At 42.0% G+C, this 22,089-nt stretch overlaps 1 protein-coding gene across 1 annotated transcript; it reads right to left on the bottom strand.

The window, feature by feature from the left end:
* Positions 1-690: 690 nt before the first annotated feature.
* c24h12orf56 (chromosome 24 C12orf56 homolog) lies at positions 691-21,744 on the bottom strand. Its single transcript, XM_071914032.1, has 14 exons — positions 21,493-21,744; positions 20,053-20,245; positions 19,137-19,194; positions 13,415-13,637; positions 12,615-12,800; positions 12,388-12,476; positions 12,146-12,290; positions 11,468-11,562; positions 10,241-10,330; positions 9,735-9,822; positions 9,564-9,638; positions 8,519-8,596; positions 1,889-2,070; positions 691-802 (listed from the first exon to the last, which is right to left on the bottom strand). The coding sequence occupies exons 1-14, from the start codon at positions 21,742-21,744 to the stop codon at positions 691-693; spliced, it is 1,866 nt and encodes a 621-aa protein (XP_071770133.1).
* Between the last annotated feature and the right edge of the window lie 345 nt (positions 21,745-22,089).

Raw genomic sequence — 22,089 nt, 5'->3', positions numbered from 1 at the left:
CTGTGGTGAAGTGAGACGTGCAATAGTTCCAATCTATCTTACAATTCACGGATGTAACAGACATTCAATGTCCTTTGAAAGCCATTAAATATTATCAAAACATTGTGTTCAGTACAATATCCTAAATAAACCAACCCACTCATTAATTCATCATGATAAACCTGAATACAGAGCAAGGCCTTGGGCACAAGACAGGAAAGAAGATCCAGTGTTTTCTCCTCTCTGGAGGGTAAGACACAAATACAAAAAACAATTCAACCTGTTCTCTCAATTCCTGAAAAGTTCATTTTATGAAGACATGAGATCTGATTTCAGTGTAGCGGTGGCTATGTTTACATGCACAAAGAATTCCCTTCTTAACCCAGTTACTCCAGTAATCTGGTTTTGAGTTGAAACATGTAAATGTCATAAATGAGTTAGAATAACCCAGTTAAGCTTATACCTCTGATTATGAGAAACCTGGTTAAGATGCCTGGTTTACCCACGTATTAAACAGGTTACTGTATTTGTAGACAGGATTATTCTGTTAATTGATTTATTCAGAGCAACACTCGAGTCACACTCGGACAAAGGCACACACTCTTCCTGTCCTGTGCTACGTTTGTGCCTGTGTTTGTTGTTATAACGATGAGTGTCGTACAGGATACCTTCAATCGTGTTTGTAATATAGGTGAAAATGTCAAATGTGTGTCATCTGTGCAGGATAAGTGCCAGCAGTTGCTTGACCAGACGTAGAGCTGGTTGACTGATGGGATAGTGAGACGGCAGCTTCTCCTCGGCACATGACAGCTTCACATAGTACCTGGATGGAGGAAATGAAAGATTTATACATAGATAGATACATGTTGCTGTTGTTGTCAATAAATTACATATAACATAAAAGATGCTGCTTCGGGGTTCACTTATACTGACTCATATATAAATATATATATAAATATATATATATATTTCCCTTGTGTCTAGATACTGCAGCTGCGTATGTCACCTTATGGTTTAAATAGCTATATCCAAAGGAAATTGCACTGGATCAACCTTAACTTGTAATGTAGAATGACCTCTTATAAGATGCATGCTTGTATCCCTTCTCTGTAAGTCTGACTTCCGTCTTCGCCGAGGTTCACATAGTTACTCTCATTACTCATTACTCTCAACAGTAGAATGACCTCTATCAGGATGCATGCTTGCATCCTCATGTAGGCTCGTCTCCTACCACCGCTTGAGGTTTGCAACAAGCTTGTTGCTACACATTGATCTTTCTATTACTGATTACTTACCTGCTATACCTTCAGCATGCTTGCTGGGTAACCAGGGAGCTGCTAGTGCCATAACCACCAAACATAACTGTATTACCATTTGTTGCAATAAATGGTTTTATCTTTTGACTTGAGTGTTCCTGACTGAAATATGGGTTTTTGAAGGCTGATACCAATTCCAAAATTTATGGATTGAAACTGCTGATATATTTTTGAATTTGACCATTTTCAAGTCTAAAATAAAAAAATACAATAATCAAGTGTTTCCTCCAGAATTGTATTATTAGAATTTAAGCTTCTGAAACAGCATGTAGGGCCACTAAAATATAATAATAAGAAGAAGAATTAGTGTTGCATTAGAATCAGTTAAGGTCTTAGTTAACCAGTATAGTATTGATCAATTCTACAATAAATATATAATCAAACTGCATCATATCCATCATATCAGAGGTGGACGACACTGACTGGACCAGATCTGGTTTTTAATAAAAGGCCAATATCAGCCACATATATCAGCTATTGGCAGTTTCAGTCCAAAGATCTCTGTGTCAGTAGCGGTCTTCAAAAGCCCATATTGGCCGAACTCCACTTACAATCTCTCACATCTCTACCAAGCAAACCAACAACAAACAAACCTGAACTCCTCTCTGTAGTGGGACCGTAGGTGCTGTCCCAGCTGATGGCTGTACTGCAGGCAGGCCAGCAGGAGGCGACAGCGCTGGAACAGCAGAACAGACTGGAGCGGATTCAGAGCCGACCGCTGGACGTCTGACAGAACCAGCACTACCTGCTGGGCCTGGTAGCCAATGAAGGACAACTAGAGAGACAGAGGCCAGATTTGGGTTAGAGCCTGGTTCATTAGATTATGGGAGAAAGACAAACTGTTATAAACAAAAAGACAGCAGGGAAGACAAAAGAAAGAAAGAAACTGAGTCCAGATTCTGTTCAGTCCTGCAGTACATTGGTGGCGATAATGTATAGGTTTTTTGAAAAACAAGAAGACGATTGTGGGAGTTGTATGTTTTCACAATACAACTTTTACTTATTTTGATTAATAAAATACTGCCCAAGTCTGCCATTTTTTGCTCTCCAGGTTTGGTGTTGAATCGTCTGCACACTGTGCACCTTGAGATGATTTTCCTGATGGCTGCGTTAGCGTGGGGAATCCAGTACTTCTGACGTAACTTTGCAAGCATGTAGTTGCGCCCACAGTGTCCACCTTCTTTATGGATGTGTTGCAGGATGAGAATGGCAACATGTGAGTCTTTAGAGAGAATTGCTGGGTGTTTAGCCTCTTCTGGCATAGCAGATTTATTGAGCCTGCCGCCGACTCTCAGTATTCCATCCTGCAGAATGGGATCTAACTTGTTGATCTGCCTGATTTTCTTCACGTGAGTGCCTTTCTGCAGGGCCATAATTTCTTCGGTGTATTCCTGTAGCTGCCTGAAGCATATGAGCTCTGTTTCAGCTTTATCCAAGTCTTCCAGAGAGAGTAGGCTTGGCTCCGTTTTCGATTTGTATTTGATTATGTGCTGTGTGACAAGCATCTTCTGTTTATCTGGATTGCCCTCAGACTGACTGATTATAGCTTGAAGTTCTTTCCTTTTGTTACTCAAGTGCAGTAGCATTTCTCTGAGCCTGAGAAGCCATGCAGCTGCTCTCTTCAGCCGTAGCCATTCTGAGTAATGAGTGATAAGCTTGTTCACTGGGTCAGCTTTCTCCTCTGCATTTGTTAAGTTGACTGTAGCACATTTCTTGACTTCAGGGTCATCTCCAGGAAGTAGACTTATTTGATCAGGTCGTTTTGGCCATTCACTCTCTGGTTTCAGCAGAAAACTTGGGCCTTGAATCCAAGTCTCACTTTGGATGAAGGTTTCAGTTTTCAATCCTCTTGACGCCTGGTCAGCTGGATTCAGTGTAGAGTTGACGTATTGCCATTGTGAAGGCTGAGAATGCTCCCTTATCACTGTGATTCTGTTGGCTACAAAGGTCTTGAAGCGAGTGCTTTCATTTGAGATGTACTTGAGCACCGTAGTGCTATCAGTCCAGAAGACAGATTCATGGAGATGGACTTCAAGTTCACGTTTAAGCAGCTTGTCTATCTTTACTGCGACAACAGCTGCTGTCAACTCCAGTCTTGGTATGGTGACATGCTTCAGTGGCGCTACCCTTGCCTTCCCCATTAGGAAGGAACAGTGCTGTGCCTGTGCAATGGTGTAGCTGTGCCGTCTGTAGAAGTCCAAACCCCACTGGCTTGATGCATCTATTTACACTAAAGCCAGCAAGTAGCTCCAGGTTTGCTCGCCACTTGTGCCATTTCTGGGCATGCTCATCTCCTATCTGTTCATCCCAACTATGTCTCTCCTTACACAGGTCTCTTAGGATGAGTTTCATTGGCAATATGATTGGTGCCAAGAATCCAAGGGGATCATAAATTGAGCTGACAATGGACAAGATTCTACGTCTTGTGATAGGCTTGTCCTGCACGTTCATCTGGAACTTGAAACTGTCAGTCTCTGTGCACCATTGGATGCCTAGGGCTCGCTCCATAGGAAGCGTGTTGTGGCTTAGGTCCAGATTTTTCTTTTCAGCTGCCCTTTCCTCTTCTGGGATAGACAACAAGACAGTCCTGCTGTTGCTAACCCACTTGGTCAGATGGAAACCACCTTTGGAACACAGAGCTTGGAGGTCCCTTGTCAGATCAACCGCTTGTTCTTCTGATGCCACTGACTTTAAGCAGTCATCGACATAAAAGTTTCTGAGCACTGTATCAACTGCCTCCGACGTTGTTGTCTCTCTTCCGTCTTCTGCTGTTCTTCTCAGGGCGTAGGAAGCACAACTGGGTGAAGATGTGGCACCAAAAAGATGTACTGTCATCCTGTACTCCTCCATCTCTTCACTCAAATCGCCCTCCGGTCACCACAGGAATCGAAGAAGGTCAGCATCTTCATCCGGGACTCTCACCTGATAGAACATTGATTCTATATCCGCCATCAGTGCTATTGGCTCCTCCCTGAATCTTATAAGAACGCCAATAAGCGTGTTGGTGAGGTCTGGTCCTTGGAGTAACTGCTCATTAAGAGAGGTTCCCTGATATGTAGCAGTGCAATCAAAGACCACACGGATCTTATGTTTCTTTGGGTGGTATACTCCATGGTGAGGAATATACCACACTCTGCCATCTGTTCGACTCAACTGCTCCTTGGGAACTTTGACAGCGTAGCCTTTTTCAATGATGCCTTTCATGAATGTTTTATAGTCCTCATGGAACTCCAGGTTTCTCTTAAGCTTTTTCTTAAGACTGATGGCACGCTGTTCTGCGATGCAACGGTTGTTTGGCATCTTGATGTTCTCATTTCTCAAAGGCAGACCTATACAGTAATGTCCATCAATCAGTTCTGCTGACTTAGTAACTGAGCGCATGAACTGGTGATCCTCATATGACATCTCTTCTTTCTCCTCACAGCTGCGCTCTGGGAAGTCTGCATTATAATGCTGAATTAAAAGCTATTCTATTTCTATGACCGAGATACGATTAACTGTGTAGCTCTGCAGTTTAGTACTGTCTGTCTCAAGGCCATCTCCTCCTCTTAGAGGTCCGTTAACTACCCATCCAAGGGCGGTCTTTACTGCGTAGGGTCCTTCACCTTTACTATTTATCACATGCCACGGCTCCAGTGCTTTGGGTATGTCAGTGCCTATGAGTAGGCCAACCTCTGCTTCAATGTGCGGTAGATGCACCTCTTTCAAATAAGACCATCTTGCGATGTCTTCCTGCTGTGGGATGTTTTCTTTCTTCACTGGAATATGACTTTGTGTGAAGACCTTTGGCAGTTCAATGTATGTGTTTTCTTCAACTCCACATACTTCTAGATCTGACAGGACACAACTCTTTATCACCTTTTGACTGTCAGCTTTGTCCCGACCCATTGTGCTGAGAAGGATATTGGTCCTCTTTCCTTTGAGATTTAACTGTCTTTGGAGATCTTCAGTGCAAAAAGTCGCTGTGCTCCCAGGATCCATAAAAGCGTATGTCTCGACATATCTCTCGCTCTTCTTTGACTTGATCTTCACTGGCACCACAGCTAGTACACACTCCTCTCCTCCAGCCCCAGTGTATCCACATACCTCTTGGTCCAGTGATACGCAAGCACTGGTGATCTCTTTGTTCTCAGTGTTATTTTCTTCATTCTTTTCAGTTGTGGCACTGTCTTCTTTGGTGACATGTAATATGTCTGGGTGACGTTGCGAGCACATCAGACACTCCATTCACTTCTTACAGTCTTTACTAAGGTGCCCCTGTGTAAGGCATCCAAAACATAGGCCTTTAGACTTTAAAAAGCCTATTCTCTCCCCGCTTGGTAGCTCTTTGATTTTACTGCACTGAGTGAGAGTGTGATTCTTCTGGCAGAATGCACAGGGTTTCTGGAATGCATTGGTAACAACTTTAGCTGAGCTGCTCTTCTGTGCCGTTGCACCTTGATTCTTTTCTTCTGCCGCCAGAGTGACACCTGTAGCAAAGCAAATTCCTCTTGGGAATTGTATCCTTGGGAAATTTCTCTTTACCTTTTCTGTCTGTGGATGGGCGACTCTCCAATATGTCTCCAAACAGAGGGTCCATAGCTACCTTTGCCTGTCGGTCTATGAAATCAACTAGGTCAGAGAACCGTGCACGTCCTCTTCCTCTCTCTTGAATCTCAAAGACTGTCATTCTCCATTTCTCACGCATTCTGTAGGGAAGTTTTGAGATAACAACTCGCATATTGGTGGGGTTGTCCATTTCCTCCATAAACTCAATATCATCCATGCTGTTCCTACAGCCTATTAGGAATAGAGCATAGGTGTTCAATGCCTTACAATCCTCTAGCTTGATCTGAGGCCATTTTAGTGCCTTGTCCATATATGCGCTGGCTATCTTCAGCTCATTCCCGTAATGCTTGTGGAGTAGCTTTCTGGCCTCTCTGTAGCCTCTGTCTGGTGCCATGTGCTCAAAGCTGCGGACAAGCTCTTGTGGCTGCCCACTGTTATACTGCTCCAAGTAGTATAACTTGTCCTGGTAGCTTTCAGTCTTGCTATCCACAGCATGATGAAATGCCCTGACAAAGGATCTGTAAGTCAGTGGGTCACCTTTAAACACAGGAATATCCTTATGTGGAAGGTGAGACATATTCTGCTGCTTGACGAGCATTTCAGTAATCATATTTTGTCTGTGCATAACTTGATAGAGCTCGTTGTCCTTTCGTCCAGGTTGCTGGTGACTGCGGTACCGTGGTTGATCTCTCTGTGTGTCTTGTGTTCTTGAGGCTTTTGCAGACTTAGCTGGAACGTGTGCAGCTTGTCTTCCCATTGGTGGATGAAAGAGTGGATAGGCCTCACTTACATCCTCCTTGATACTGATTCTGGACAACTTCGTTGACATGTGACTACTGTTTATGCCATCTTGTGTGTTGTCATATTCTTCGAACACTTTAAGCTTTGCACTGGATTCTGCAATTGCTGTCTCAATTTCCAGTTGCTCCTTTTTGGCTTTCAGCTCTGCCTCTTCAAGTTCAAGGGCTTGCTTCTTTTTCAAAGCTGCAGCACGTGCAAGCAGCGCAGCATGCTCTGCTTCTTCTTTAATGCGCGCTGAAGACCCTGAGTTTGCAGATGAAGCACCTGAACTGTGTCTAGATGTTGAGCCAGGTTTACGGCATCTTGTGGCAACTTGAGAAATGCTGTCTTTTGGTGTAACATCATCTTCAATGTCTCTTACCATACCTGTAAAATAATCTTCTTTGGCATCATCTTCCTTTTCATCTATAATACCCTTGCGCAATCTAGCAGTCCATTCCTCTGTATGCTCGACAAAGTCTCTTATGGACGCTGATCTGGGGTCAAACCAATTGCGCTGATCTTCTTGTCTTTCATCATCATTCATTAGAACCAATACTTCTGCATTGAGCTCCATAAACTCTCCATATAACTTGGAAAAGTAATGTAGAATTAACTCTTCAACTCTATTCAAATTTGTAGCATCCTCTTTAAGCCTATCAATTTCTTTTATCTTGCCTGTAAGCTGAGCCAGCTTTCCTCTTCTAGCTCCTATAAGCCTATTAAGTCTTTCTTCTAATGCCTTTTCAGTGGGCTTTGGCGCCCTCTTGTGGTCAAGCTCTTCTGTGGCCACATGTTTTCCAGATTGTTCTGCCATCTTAATTAATCAATGCACAAACTGCTTGCAAGAGTTTCAAAACTCTTCAAATTCGTTTTCCAATAAAAACAACTGCACAGCAATTTCTTCTTGAATGCAAAGACTATCCAAAATAGCTTGAGTCCAATGGTAACAGACCAGTCCCGCAGAAATGTAGCTCACTGAATGACCTTGACTTAATTAGCAAAGCACAGACCTTGTTTTAGCTAACATCAGTATCAGATTTGTTAGGCTTCTTTCTTGATCCTTTTCTTTCATTTGCTGGCAGATTAATTAATAACTCCAGTACCGTATTTCCTCGCTGAATTGCTGATTTTCTTGTGTTCATTCATCCGTGTAAAACTCCCGACACTTGCGTCCCTCTATCCTCCGCAAGTCCCGATCCTGTTCTTTCCAAGGCGAGCTCAGTTTTTTGACTAACATGTAGCAGCACTCCTTCAGTGTTTCAAAATGAGCAACTACTGGGTAAAGTCCAAAAGCAATGAGTCTGACGCGAATAAATCTCGAGAGACCATAACTCCATTTAGAACGTTTAGTGGAGAAATAAAACCGTTACAGACTAACAAGATTCGTCAATTGGCAATCATTTTCTCTCGGTCAAAAAACTGTGTTGCTCCGTGGACTTTCTCACTCCAATTGAGTCTAATGACGGTGACGTCAAAGTAAAGGAGCATTTCAACTACTTAGAATCTATTAGGCTATATGCCTACATAAGAAACTATAGGAAATCGAATGTTCTATAATAATCAACAAATATGACTATAATACAAATTAACTATTCAATATCACTAGTATTTCAATTAACATTATTAGCTATCAACATTATTTCAAATATACAAATTACAAATATATCAAAATATCTTTTCCCCTAGAATGGCTCTTACAAAGGGCATTTAAGAAGCAGCGAGTATGGAACACACCTTGCTGAGATCTGAAAAAGAGTTTGACTGCTGAACTTGTATGCATTAACCATGTATGTTAGGTGAAAATTCCCCCTGGCTGTTTCTAAGTATTCTCTATAGTGTCTCTGTAGTGAAGTGAACTGAATTGAACAGAAAGTGATGGTGAGGAATTTTACCAGGTGAGGATGAGGCTGCAGGACACTGAGGATCCAGCCAACAGTCAGGAAGTTCTCCACAGAGGAACACCTGCTGGCCTGAAACACACACAAAGCATTACAACGACCTGATAGGTTAAAGGTCTGCTGATACAGTTCGGACAAATTGTCTGGACTGGAACATCACATTTATCACTCTAACAACAGAACAGAAACATCACATTCATTATATTACTTACAAGCCTGAAAAACAACAATAATCACATTACCTACTAGTCTGAAATACAGTGCTGAGGAGCAGTTTCACTACATGTAATTAAACGAATTAACTGATTAATTAAACTAATTAAACTGCTAATCTAGTAGTTTAACTTTTAACATTTTACAGTTGCAGTAACTAAATTCAAATCTGGATTGTGTTTTTAGAAGTTTATTACTTTTTTGTCATTTTGAGTCATAGTTAACCGCTGCAGCTATTCTTGGCTATAAAAGAAAAGAAGGCAATTGCATTTTGTTCACCGTTTCTATTTTTTATTTTATTTACTCCTTTAATTGCCAATCAGATGTTACAAATATCTTTTTATTTATTTAAATTTATACACAACAGAAAGTTACTGTTCCGTCTGCTTTTTTTGTGACAAAGCCAACTTGGGATGTTAGAGTGAAAATGTAGGCGTGATGGGCATTACATCAGGTAAGATAACAAGATAACATAAGATAAGATAGCACTTTATTGATCCCCTTGGGGAAATTCAGTTACAAAAGAAAGTTAACATTCCTGTGTGTGCGTGTGTGTGTGTGTATGTGAGGGGAGTTACACTCTTGCTAACACAAATTCTTAAATGCATCGTTCACAGTATTAATAGGTTTTAGGAAAAATGTTTAGGTTTACAACGATTTAGATCAGATGTGTGTACGAATACAGCAAGCATGAAGCATGATGGGAGAACTACTACAATGGATAGTAGTGGCACAACACGGCCATTTATTACCCTTATTACCCTCTCTCTCTCCAGCAGGAGTAGCTGGATACAAGCTATTTCTATCAGGGTATTTCAATACTCACCTCCTGGCCTAAAACCACGAGCTCAAAGAGCAGGGAGCAGGCAGCATCCAGGTACTCAGCAAGTAAGGCCTGAAGCTGAGACAGAGAGACACAACAAACATGATGAATTGATAAAAACAGATAATACAACATTTAAAAACCAATAACAATTGCTAGTAGAGATCCACCTACCTCAGAGTCAACAGGAGTTCCCTGGTTGTGTGTTTGTAGCTCTGGATCACACACCAAGGCTAGCAGCATTCTGGCTGTCAGGGCCCCTCTGCAGGGAGAAAAGCACTTTTAAGCATTTCTTGGCATTTTTTAAATCATTTTCACTGGGATTCCTGCTTTGTTGGGTTTTATACATTGGAGAGAGATGTGAAAAATGGATGAGAGATGACGGGACAAAGGTCAGGAGCCGTTTCAATCTTTACCCTCATAAAGAAAAGGGAAGCTGCTCAGAGCTTGTACCAATTCTGACTTGATTTACAGCATAAATGATCTTGTGACATAGTACCTCAAAGTTATCCAACTAACCAAGTAACCAAACAGTGGCTAGCCTACAGGTTTATTATATGTAAGGATAGGAAATACAGGAATACAGGAAGTACAACACAAGTAGACAGACAGACAAGCAGGCAGTCCAGGATTCAAGTGGATGGACAGGCAGACAGACAGAGGAAAGGTGAGTTGTTTACTTTTTGGCAGTCAGCAGGCTGAGTCTGGCTGGTTCCACCTCCGTCTCTCTGAACATGACAGCCAAGGTCTGGGCGGTCAGAGTGCTCAGTCTGGGGTGGGGGGAGTGGGGTATTGAGGTTAGAGCCTTTATCAGACAATACAACAGTTAACATGTCACTCCCTACCACCCCACCAATGATGCAGTGCAGTCCCTCTCTGGGCTGAGCGGTAAATGTGTCACCTTGTGGTTGTTTATGGTGTGGAACTAGAAGGACTAAAGAGAAGCCATCACTCAGTGGACCGAACCTGACAAATGTACTTGCCTAACTGGTTATTAAACCTATTCATTTTCACCTGTAATAGTAGCGCCCTCCTACAGTGTAATTATGGAAATACCAGAACATAGTGGTGACATGAAGCATTCCCCCAAGTTTTGTCAAAATCCCATCAGCTGTGTCTGATATATCAAGCAGACACACACACACACAAACACACACACACACACACACACAGTGTGCGTAGTGTCGCCGTGATGACTTGAATTGAAAGATAGCTTTGAAATGCACAAGGAAGGGGCATTTTTACATTAACATTTTACATTAACCCAATAGGAAGAACAAAACCAGCACATCCTGAGGAAGGCTCTGGCTCTAAAAAAAAATTCAGCTCAAGTATCATTTTTCACTGCATCTCCTTCCACATTCGGATGTCTCTAGTGCTCTAGGCTTTAAATTACAAAACATCAAGGTAACTTAAATGGGAAAAAAATAGGCAAGGGAATTTCTACTGATACCTGACATCTTTATTTAGAAAGTCAATAAAGTAGGTATAAAGAAGCAGGGTTAAGTGGGACTCACTAGAACACACTAAAACACACCAGCAGGGGACATGAAACAAACATAAACCTGCATTTTAACCTGCACAAAACATGACTTTGTAGTGCATACAGGTATAAAAGCATAATGGTAAGGATAGATAGACAGGCAACACATTAACACACACACAAACACACACACACACACACACACACACACACAAAATCAGCTTTTTACCAATTAGGGACACGGCCCACACAGTCTATACACTCAAAGCCTGCCTTTCTAACAGCGCTAAGCCTGTTGTATAAAAACAAAGCAGCTTAAAACCCCACAGACTGACTTCTCTGTATTAAGGAGGCTAGAGGTGAGACACACTTTCACACGCATACACACACACACACACACACACACACACACTGTGAGGCTTACAGTAGTTGATCTGCAGTGTGGACTCCTTGGGGGCTCTGACAGCCGTGAAGGGAATCCTCTAGAGTCTGAACCAGGAACACACACATCTCACTGGACTGGAACACACACACAAAAATACAAATTTGGAAAGTTGGAAAGATGGGTAGAGCCAGATGCTGTATATCCAATAGATTATATTTTTTTAAGGTCAGGGCTCCTAGACGCTGGCTGCCTACAATCTGCCTGAGGAGCTTAGGCTGGCTAAAGCAGTATCATCTTTTATTAAATCACTTTATCTCTTTGCAACAGGAAGCAACAGGGTTGATGAGAAATGTGTTCTTAATGTTAACTATCACTAACAATACCACTGGTGTGAGATAAAGGCTACCAATTGTCTCGCCCATGGTCTCATTTGTTTACAGTAATTACACCAAGTTATCACATTTCATTTGACAATGATATTGATGTTTTAAAATGCTAACCGTAGCACCTGTAACTTCAGTTGAAGGATTACATGCTCCTCTATGGATTGAAAAAATTCGAATACCCTTCGGTTTATGAAACCCTTTCATAACTCATTGATTAAACTCAAAAATGCATGCTGGTCAAGCTGAGAACAAGGCTGCTTTTCTGTGTGTGTGTGTGTGTGGGGGGGGGTGTATGTGTGTGTGTGCGCGCGCTTTAAAATGAATATCTCACCCTCCAGAATAGCTTTCGTAGTGTTATATTGCGGAGGGCAGCAGTTCTTAGTTCCTGTAGTAACAGATAGAGGCTCTCCAGGTTGATTCCCTCCTGCAGGAGCTCAGCACTCAGCTGACGAAACAGATGGGCTGTCCGCTCCCAGCTACACACACACACACACACACAAATCATAAATAATGTTTGTTATTCTATTAAAATGCTGCAGCTCTTTTTGATCTGAGTGAAGGGAGTTTGTGTACCTGATGGCAGGAAGTCGACTGCGGGGGGAGGAGCTGGACAAAGCACTGCACCTCCTTCTATAGAGCGGATCTAACAACAGAGTGGACCTCTGAACACACATACACACACACACACACACACACGCACACACTTATTAGTCATGGGCAAAAGCAAAAAAGAAAGAAAGAAAGAAAGAAAGCAAGAAAGAAAGTAAGAAAGAGAGACAGAAAGAAATCATGTCACGCACAATAATGTAACTGTTCCATGAGCTCTGTAGATGCAGGTAGATTCGAGACATCTGTGACACGGCATAGAGATGCAGCTCCGCCTCTTTCTCTCTCTCCTCTCCATCCTTTTCTCCATCCCTCTCTCCGCTGTTCACCCTCTCTCTCCTCAACAGGCGAGCCAGCATTGAGCCTCTCCTCCTGTATACCTGGAACAGGGTTGCGATCATTTGTGCTATTATGTATCCCCAAACGAATTAAACCAAATGTATAGAGGGATTTCAGGTGGTACAGCAAACTAGAAATGTCTTCCATTCAGTAAGAAACACTTTGTTTTGCAGTTGCTCCTGTTTCGCACATGGTCATGTGACACATGTGACAGTGGCTTTTATTCATACAACTTAAACAGCATTTCGGCACCAAAATCTGTGGCTCGGTGATTAGAATTTATTAATACAGAGCGTTACATGTGGCTCTTACACTGTAACCACAGCCACATTACTGTTAATTAAGCATAATATATTTAATGGCCACAGTGATTATCCAGGTGCGTGTACAAGTTCAGTGGTGCTCATACCAGCTATTCCAGAGAAGAGAAGAGGTAGAGGCACATAATGCAGAATTGTTTGGGAAAGACATGAGGGGTTATTCAAAAAACTGGCAATTTGTTTGATTCACTTTTGTAAAAATGACAGTTTGGCAGCCACCAGCACTTTGGGTTTTATGAATAAGCCCCTAATGTGCAGGCTAACTGGCTGAAACAAACCGAGATCACTCTTTAAATTGCCTTGATGTCAGTTGCCACCCATCCATCCATCCATACCTGGCCAGCCTCGTGGATCTTTGGGCTTCGTTCCAAGGGCGACAGAGGGGAGGAGGGAGAGGCAAGGGGGGACACAAAGGAGTGGAGGGAGGGTGCTGGGGAGGGAGGATGGCCGCGAGGCCGAGGGAGGCGCAGGAGGCCCAGAGTCTCTGGGTCGGGACAGGAGGCGGAGCGCACGGGCCTTAACATGTGCGCCTCCACTTCCCCACCTACTATATGGTTCCTGATAAAGGAGAGAGGGGTGGTTGGGAGAGGTGTGAGAGAGAAGGGAGAGAGAGAGAGAAAGGGGAGAGAAAGATAAGATGAAACTTTCACCACTGTGGGGAAATTGTGTTGCTGCAGTAGCAGGATACAGCAAAGAAAAATGGGGGATAAATAAGAATACACAACACAACACAACTGACAATTTCAGCACTACAATTTTTAAGAAGAAATGTATGAATGAAAAATCTAGGATATGAAAATATATCAATATATGAAATCTATTCAGTATGAAATTGTGAAAAATAATAAAAATATCAAGAGAGGGGTTGAGTGGGAGAGAGGGGATATTCAAATATATTGTTATATGTGGGAGCACATTTTATCTTTCATATCTAATGTGTCTTTTGCACATAGTGAACTTAAATCATAGGTAAAAAAAAAACACAACTAGCTCCTTTATTTTGATGGGGAGAAACTCTCAGAAACATAAGTGATCCAGTGAATAAGAAGATGATCCCTAGTAAGACTGCATTATTGATCGCAGTGAAACTTACTGACTACAAGTGTCAATATACAAGACAAGGAGGAAGGGATTAAGAAAGCAAGGAGTAGATGACGTTCTTGTTTAACCTTTATTTAACCAGGCAGGTCATTTAAAAACAAATTGTAAAGCATTAGGACTGCTTGGCAGGAGGATGAGGAAGAGGAGGATTGGTTGTTTCCATCACACACTGATGTGTCCTGATCCTCTCTGTAAATCCTATGGAATAATGGAAACTACCTCCCTAGTAGCTAGATCTGAGAGTTTGGCAACACTGTCTTTGGAGGCATCATATGTGCATTTCAAGTGTATTATAAGCATATACACACTATTCTTACAATCTATCACATCAGAAAACCCATTAAATGCATTATGCCATGCATTGTAATGCACTATGATTCTGCTGTAACTGTTGTTAGAGGTTTGCACCACACCATTTGTGGAATAGAGTTTACCACCTTTTCATATTTAATTAAATAAGCTTATGGTCACACATTTATTCACTGAGGAAACAAAAGTGCAATCCCAAAGTGCAGTCCAACTTATGTACTCTCTGGCAGTTCACTGTGTTGACTGGCCCTATTACAACATAAGGAGGCTTCTATGTACAATAAATATACAGTACCAAGACATGATATTGAGCTCACTTGTGCATTATGACTCATTATGACTTGTTAAGGCAATCGATGTCCACCAAAATACAACATTGACCCAATTCAAATTCAAAATCATCATCACACTTTTGAGCTCAACTTTGTTCCAAACAATCTATAACTTGGAGAGTAGTTTTTCTACCCTCCACTACATCTGAGAAATGCTATCCTATTTGCAAGGTGTTTTCTATGTACAAGACTGATTGTGCACTTTGGGAAGCCACGTTGCATGTAATAGTGAATTACATTTATACTACTGCTCTTTCCCCTAGTGGAGTCATTTGGATATTTCACACTGTGTTTTCCTTTCAGCCATCAGGAGCTGCAAAGTTCAATCTAGCAACCAGATGATTGACAGACTTAACTTTAGTGTTACAATATTTCTATTCAGTTCTTTGTGGGGGGAAAAAGGCTGCAATGGCCGCTACAATGCTTTGGAAGGATGCATGAATCAAGGCTTCTACCATTGCTACCTCTACCTTGTACCAATTTGTTTGGAATAAATAGAAGAAGAACTGGGTAGTTAGCATGAGCAATGATACCATGGCTGAACAGACAAAGAAAAGAGCGCCACCTACAGAAACTCAAACTGCATCAACAGAAAATCCAAGGACAAAGACGTCACAGTACTGGACACACTGTTTGATTGACAGGTGATCTCTGGGAAGTGCAGTGCAGAAACACCACAGCAATGAGCGCTTATAGAACAGCTCTGCTGAAAACTCATTTCTTTTTTCCCAAGGATGATGTGTTTTCTGAATGTTTTGTGGAAAAACAGTAGCAGCAATTTCCAAAGTGAACCAGCAGGCTGCTCAGTAATTTGAATGTAATAACTTGGCGGCTGTAAGCTGTTTTCATATCTCCAAAGACCATTACCTTTCCCTCTGTGTCCCATTACCTGTTTGTGTGTGTGTGTGTGTGTGTGTGTATGTGTGTGTGTGTGTGTGTGTGTGTGTGTGTGTGTGTGTGTGTGTGTGTGTGTGTGTTTTAATGACCTCCCAGGAGTGAACTACACTTGAGCAGCAAGACACAAGAGCATAAAACAGCATTTACAGTTTGGGGTGTTTCTCTCTCTCTCTCTCTCTCTCTCTCTCTCACACACACACACACACCTATACATACATGCACACACAAACACAATAGATTATTTGATGGCCTTTTTTGCGTTTTTGTACCCTAGCAACCATCCAATGACGACGCTCCCACTTCCTCTTGTCTCTTCGTACTCAAAACATGCACACACACACACACACACAGGAGAGTTATTTTAACATACAACACAGAGGAAATTAACAAATCTAATCCCAGTAGATTCTACCAACTAAACAACAGGAGACGGACCTGCTTACTTTGTCATACCATCTCTGAATGTGTGAGGGGATCAGCTCACTGATCATATAGTGTGTTTCTATTTATTTCAGTGTTCAGAGTCTACTGTAAATAATCAGAGAGAGTATGCTCAGTATAGCTGCATATCTTTGACAAGCAATGAGTAATGAGCAATGAGCATAGCACCGGTGAAGTTAATCTGCCTCACACTATAGTATGTTCAGCCTCGCATAGGGCTGGCTCTCTCATCACATAACATATCAAGAATTACCATCAGCCACGCACAAATGAGTTAATTTGTTGAAAAAAATGAAAGAATCCTTAATTTATAAATTAGAATTAAGAATAAAATATATTTCTGTGTACAAGCAAAATATATTGCCAGTGTCCTGGAAAAATGTCACATCTCACATCTTCTTAAATGTGTACAACTGTATGAATGTGAAGCAGGGCATTGCAGGAAAATACCAATTGCGCTCAATGAGCAGCCCGTAATCTGAAACTTCCTCCTCTCTGTTGATTAAATAAGTCATGAGCTACCTGAGACACTGAAGAGGTTCAGTCCAGCCAAAATACCTAGAGTATCAACCCCCAGACTGATGCTGCATTCACATTCACAACACTATTCACCTCAACTTTCACTGGTAAATACTACTAGAAAATACTGTTCATCTCAGCATTCAGGCCACAAATACTACTAGAAAATACTGTCGCAACGGACCTTTTCCATCCTTTACCATTTCTCCAACTTCCTGAATTCTGACCTCACCAACAAGGAAATATCTGTAGTCAAGTGTAGAGTTATTTTTAACCGACAAGTCAATCTAACAGTTGATGTGAATGCAGCATGACAGCCTCGCTGTGGTTTTCATCCTGGCACTTAGGATGAGTGCTTTGGTGTTTGCCAAGCACCCACAACTAGATGTGTGTGCCTTCCTTTATTGTCTTATCTCATCTTGACATTGATCAAAATCCCTCCAGCAAACTGCTCTTTGTTGTTGGAAAAATAAGAAGATGGACAGAAAACAATCAAGGAAAAAGATCAAGACTGACATTCTCCTCTAACACCATTTCTCTAGGACCTCACCTGACATGTCAGAGATATGAACATACTTCGTTATTAACTTAAGTTATCTGTCAGAAACTGGCTGAGATGGGGCATCCTGGTGGCTCAGTGGTCTAAGGCGCATACCATCTAACCTTAACATTACAAAATTAAAAATTATCTTTAAAAAAATGACTAGTTGAGATGCACTTGATTTTTTCTTGCCAGATGTTATGTTCTTAAGCTACTATGTTTTGGGTAGAAAAGTAACTCGCATAATAATCATTTGCAAAGGCTTGGAACTGATTTCAAAGCTCATCACATACGCTTTTTTGTACTGTAACCAAGGACCAGCTCCTTTTTAACGTAGAACATCGGCCCAGGGATTTTACTCATGGTTCACTACATTTATTCAGTACTAAAGCATTATTAGGGACGTTTTTTGGCATTTCAAACTTCCAAATACCCTACATGGTGCAGCTTTATGTGTTTAAAATGCATTCTTCTACTGTCTGTCCAAAGTCTGCCCTAGACATTCTCTGTCTATGGGAGTCACGGAGACAGACAAACTCTACTCTCTATAAAACCTTTACAACAGAGAGCGGTCTGGAGGGTTAGGAGTTTACATATCTGCATGTGTATGTGCGTGTGTGTGTGTGTAAGAGATGGATAGACCGATAGCGTTAACATGTTAGAATTTATGGCGAAAGAGAGCTATACAGTATAATGAGCATCAAGGCGTGATAGTAAAGATATTATTTATGATCAGTGACCAGTGTTTATCTCCCTCATACTGTATATCTGTATCTAGATAACGGCCAGGTTACATGGGCTATGTGTCTAGATGTAGTTATAGAAACCACCTACAGAAACTCAAACTTCATCAACAGAAAATCCAAGGAAAAAGACGTCACAGTACTGGACACACTGTTTGATTGACAGGTGATCTTTGGGAAGTGCAGAGCAGAAACACCACAGCAATGAGTGCTGAGCACCAAAAATGGAGACGAAATTGAAAAAAAAAACACAACAACGAGCACGTAGCAACACAGATGACAAAAAAGAGAAACTCACCACTTTCGCAGGTTGTAGCTTACTACAACACAACCCACCTTGTTAGCAACACTGTGTTTTTATCGGCTCATACCAGGCTAATGTTATTACCAAACAGATACAAAACTACTTCCCTGCAATAGAAAAGCTGTCATGTAGACATAATGGAGCGTGGAGGAAGCTATGGGTGTCTGACATAGCCTCCTAATGAAACCAGTTTTATTGTTTAATGGCATCATATTGGCCTGTCTGGCACACAGAGATAAGGCCTGAATGAATAAATGTATGAATGAATGAACAGTGCTGGACAGAAAGGATCTGTGGATAGTGCTTCCTTAACATAAATCTGGAAATCAAAAAGACCTGTACTATGCATCAATCCTGTATCTACTAGTACTCCAGCAGACATTGCAGCCTATTTCTTTCAGAACCGCTGTAAGATACAACTGGACAGGAATATTCTCTTTTTGCCAGATCATTCCATACACCTTCTGATAGATGAAAAAGGATGATATAATGATATATTTACCAATAATTTAACTTTGGGATGGAGGAAAAACAGCAGTAGTTCAGTCTCATATTTACAGTGCTTGCAGTAAAAAGTGGGACAATCAATACCAACCTAATGTGAAGTAACTAAGACTGTTGTTCAGACTGGCATCCTTTTGGTGCATGTGTGTGTGTGTGTGTGTGTGTGTGTGTGTGTGTGTGTGTGTGTGTGTGTGTGTAAGTGTGTATGACCTGCTCTGACCTCTAACTTCCTTAATACAATCAGAGACATCAGTCAGAGGGGTTTTAAGCTGCTCTGTTTTAACACGACAGGCTTAATGTTAGAAAGGCAGGCTTTGAGTGTATGGACTTATAGGCTGTGTGTGTGTGTGTATGTGTAACACTCACCTTTGTGGGGGTTCAGGAGATATCCTCCGATTGTTCTCTGAAAACAGTGAACCGACCCCTGGACAGAGAGAGAAGGATAGAAAGATAGAAAAAATTAGATTAACCTAAGTGGATGAAATAAAAAGTAAAGAGATGGAGGAAAATTGACTAAACACACACACAAATTTTTTTTAACCATACTTGCAAGGATCGTCACTGACTACATTCATTCCCTTGCCCTAACCTAAACCCCATCTTAATTATAATCTTAACCTTGTCATGTACTTCACTGCAGTGTCTGTGTCTCCTGTCAATAGCTTTTGGTGGGAACTGTACACACCTGTCACCATGTAGAGGAATCTGTGTGTGTGTGTGTGTGTGTGTGTGTGTGTGTGTGTCTATGTGTGTGTTGTGACCAGAGGGTCGCTGGTTCAAATCCGAGGACCAGCTGGGAAAATGTGGGTGAGGAAAGTGAATGAGTAACACTCTGCCCTCCCTCAACAATTATCATCAAGGTGCCTTTGAGCAAGGCACTGAACCCTGAACTGACATCTATTTGTTTCTAATGTGTAACATGATAAATGTCTGTACTTTGTACATCTTCCATAAAGAGTTTCCCACCCTGTGTTCAAAATAGCAGCCGTGTCAATACGGTCAATGTGGCTAGCCAGGAGGTGGTGAGACTGTGTAACACTTACACAAAGACTTTTACACTCATTACTGCTCTCTCTCTCTCTCTCTCTCACTCACACACACACACATTTTACAAGGTATTTTATTGAATAGGGGGTTTGTAACCTAGCAACAGACAAATTACCTCTGGTAAAAAAAATTTAAAAAAAAGTGTAAATAAAAACGAGGAAAAAGGACACACACACACAAACACACGCATACACACACACACACACACCAAGAGATAATAATGATCAGTCTTTACCTTCTAAGGTGGGTGGTACTATCAGGTGGTGGTTTCTGTGAGAAGGCGGGGCTGCAGGAGGAAGTCTTTCTTTCTTGTCCCTCCCTTGCCAATCATCTCCCTTCCCAGCAGGCTTTGCGGCAGCGTAGATGATTCGTATGTGCTGGGAGTGTTCCCTGTCCTTCCCACTGAGGAAATCTGGGAGGTCATTGATCTGCATGCAAACAGACAAATTGGGAGTTGAATGCAATTCTGCAATGTGCGTGTGACTGTGTGTTTGTCCAAGATGTTTGGAGTGATGACTGGTGTCGCCCCGTGTTTATGGAGTTTAAGATGAGATGAAACTATAATGAATGGAATTTTTTGCATCCACTCTCCATGTGAAAACTGATTAGACAGAAACACAAGGTGTGAGCGGTGCCACTGTGCTCTGTGGAAATGAAGCAGAGCCCAGGTAGGATCAACACAGTGCCAGGCAGTAATCTGATGCTGTGATGCAGACAGGATTAACTCTGTAAGGAAGAGGAAAAACCTGCGACCTCTGACCTATGTGACGTAACATGATAGAGGACTAGTATCTGGAGGCTTACACTGCTAAGCACAACAGCTCTACCTGCCATGAGCTTACTTGGATACAACATATTATGTGAACCTGAGGCTAAAGTAAAGAAATGTCTTGATTTGGCAGGAGATGCATTTTGTTTGTGTTTTGTGTTACGCAAACTTATTAAATACTTATTCTTCATCCACTTTTAGTCTAGTGGGTCACTCTCTCTATAAGGGTTGTGGAAATAAAGTGTTTCCGCAATGGTTTGGCAGGAGAAAATGATCTTGTTAGGTGGATTTGATATACAATTCCATGTTTCCTGAGCTCTATTAATGTAAGATTGTGTATGTATACACACACACACACACACACACACACACACAGCTGTCTACTAGGCAGCTTGCCAACCTGCTGTCAGCGTTAAGTAGATTGGTGCCTTAGTATAAATCTTTCGCTTGTGTTTTATGTTACTGCCAATGTTACGGCACCTAAAGTCCAGTAGATCAATATGTGATAGGTATCTTATTTATAAATTAGATACCTTGATTTAGCAGAATACATATTTGCTTGTGTTTTATGTTATAGTGCTCTGTATCTATGTATCTACTGTATGGCAATGGTATGGAGATGCTAGCCACATGGATGGAAGGAAAAATGGATACTGTAATTGCTATAATTCCTTGCTGCTGAGTCTGTTTTGAAGACACACACACACACAGTTGTACAAGTTCAATGTTGTACTGTTCATGTAACATCCATGCCAATAAAGCTGACTGAATTGTAAAGTGAAAGATTATACAGAGAGGGAGAGGGAGGAAGAAACACGAGGAGAGAGAGAGAGAGAGAGAGAGAGAGAGAGAGAGAGAGTCACCACAGCATCAGTTCACAGAATCTCACTCTTGACATTGATTTACCAGCTCGATGTCCCGCACGCGGCTGAGATTAACGGCTGCGGTGAGCGTGCGCGGCGGGTACTCGGTCAGGTACACACACTCGTCGCTCAGCACCACGTGCATGTACACCTTGTTGACGGTGTCCGATATCACAACGCACGGTTCGTAGGCTCGAATCCGTTCGTACACGGCCCGGTCGGTGTTCCTCTTCAGGAAAGAGTCCAGTTTGCTGTTCCGGCGGCAGAAGAGGTTCCCGGAGCCGGTCCGGGCCATACCGGCGGTACAGTTAATAACCGAGTGTAACATTAACCGCCACTTTCACCGGCGAAATAACGGACGCGCGGCGCAAGAGACAGTAGGGAGATACTTGGCGTTTAAATATGTCGTTGTGGCATTCCATCCTCGCTACTAAAGTGTGATTCCCGCGCTCAAAAATGAAGAAAAAAACAAAGAAGAAAAGGATGTTACCTGTCCCTCGCGCTCTGAGCAGGTAGACTACCGTTGACTCGCTCCATCTCCCCCGTCCCGAGCGCACAGAGCCCGCTCATTGGTTAGCCTAGTGTGTAGGGACGCTGCTGATTGGCTAGGAGATAAATCTATTTAGAGGCAGATCTGAGG

This window comes from Centroberyx gerrardi, chromosome 24, assembly GCF_048128805.1.
Source record: "Centroberyx gerrardi isolate f3 chromosome 24, fCenGer3.hap1.cur.20231027, whole genome shotgun sequence".
Lineage (NCBI taxonomy): Eukaryota > Metazoa > Chordata > Actinopteri > Beryciformes > Berycidae > Centroberyx > Centroberyx gerrardi.
Note: the sequence above shows the minus strand (reverse complement) of the source record. Positions and strands in the feature narration are given on the sequence as shown.

Coding starts and splice junctions, on each gene's coding strand:
- c24h12orf56 (XM_071914032.1), bottom strand. CDS start 21,744: ATGGCCCGGACCGGCTCCGGGAACCTCTTCTGCCGCCGGAACAGCAAA. Junction 12,477..12,614: donor CATGGAACAGTTACATTATT/GTGCGTGACATG, acceptor ATGTGTGTTCAG/AGGTCCACTCTGTTGTTAGA. Junction 8,597..9,563: donor TCGTGGTTTTAGGCCAGGAG/GTGAGTATTGAA, acceptor TGTGTGTTTCAG/GCCAGCAGGTGTTCCTCTGT.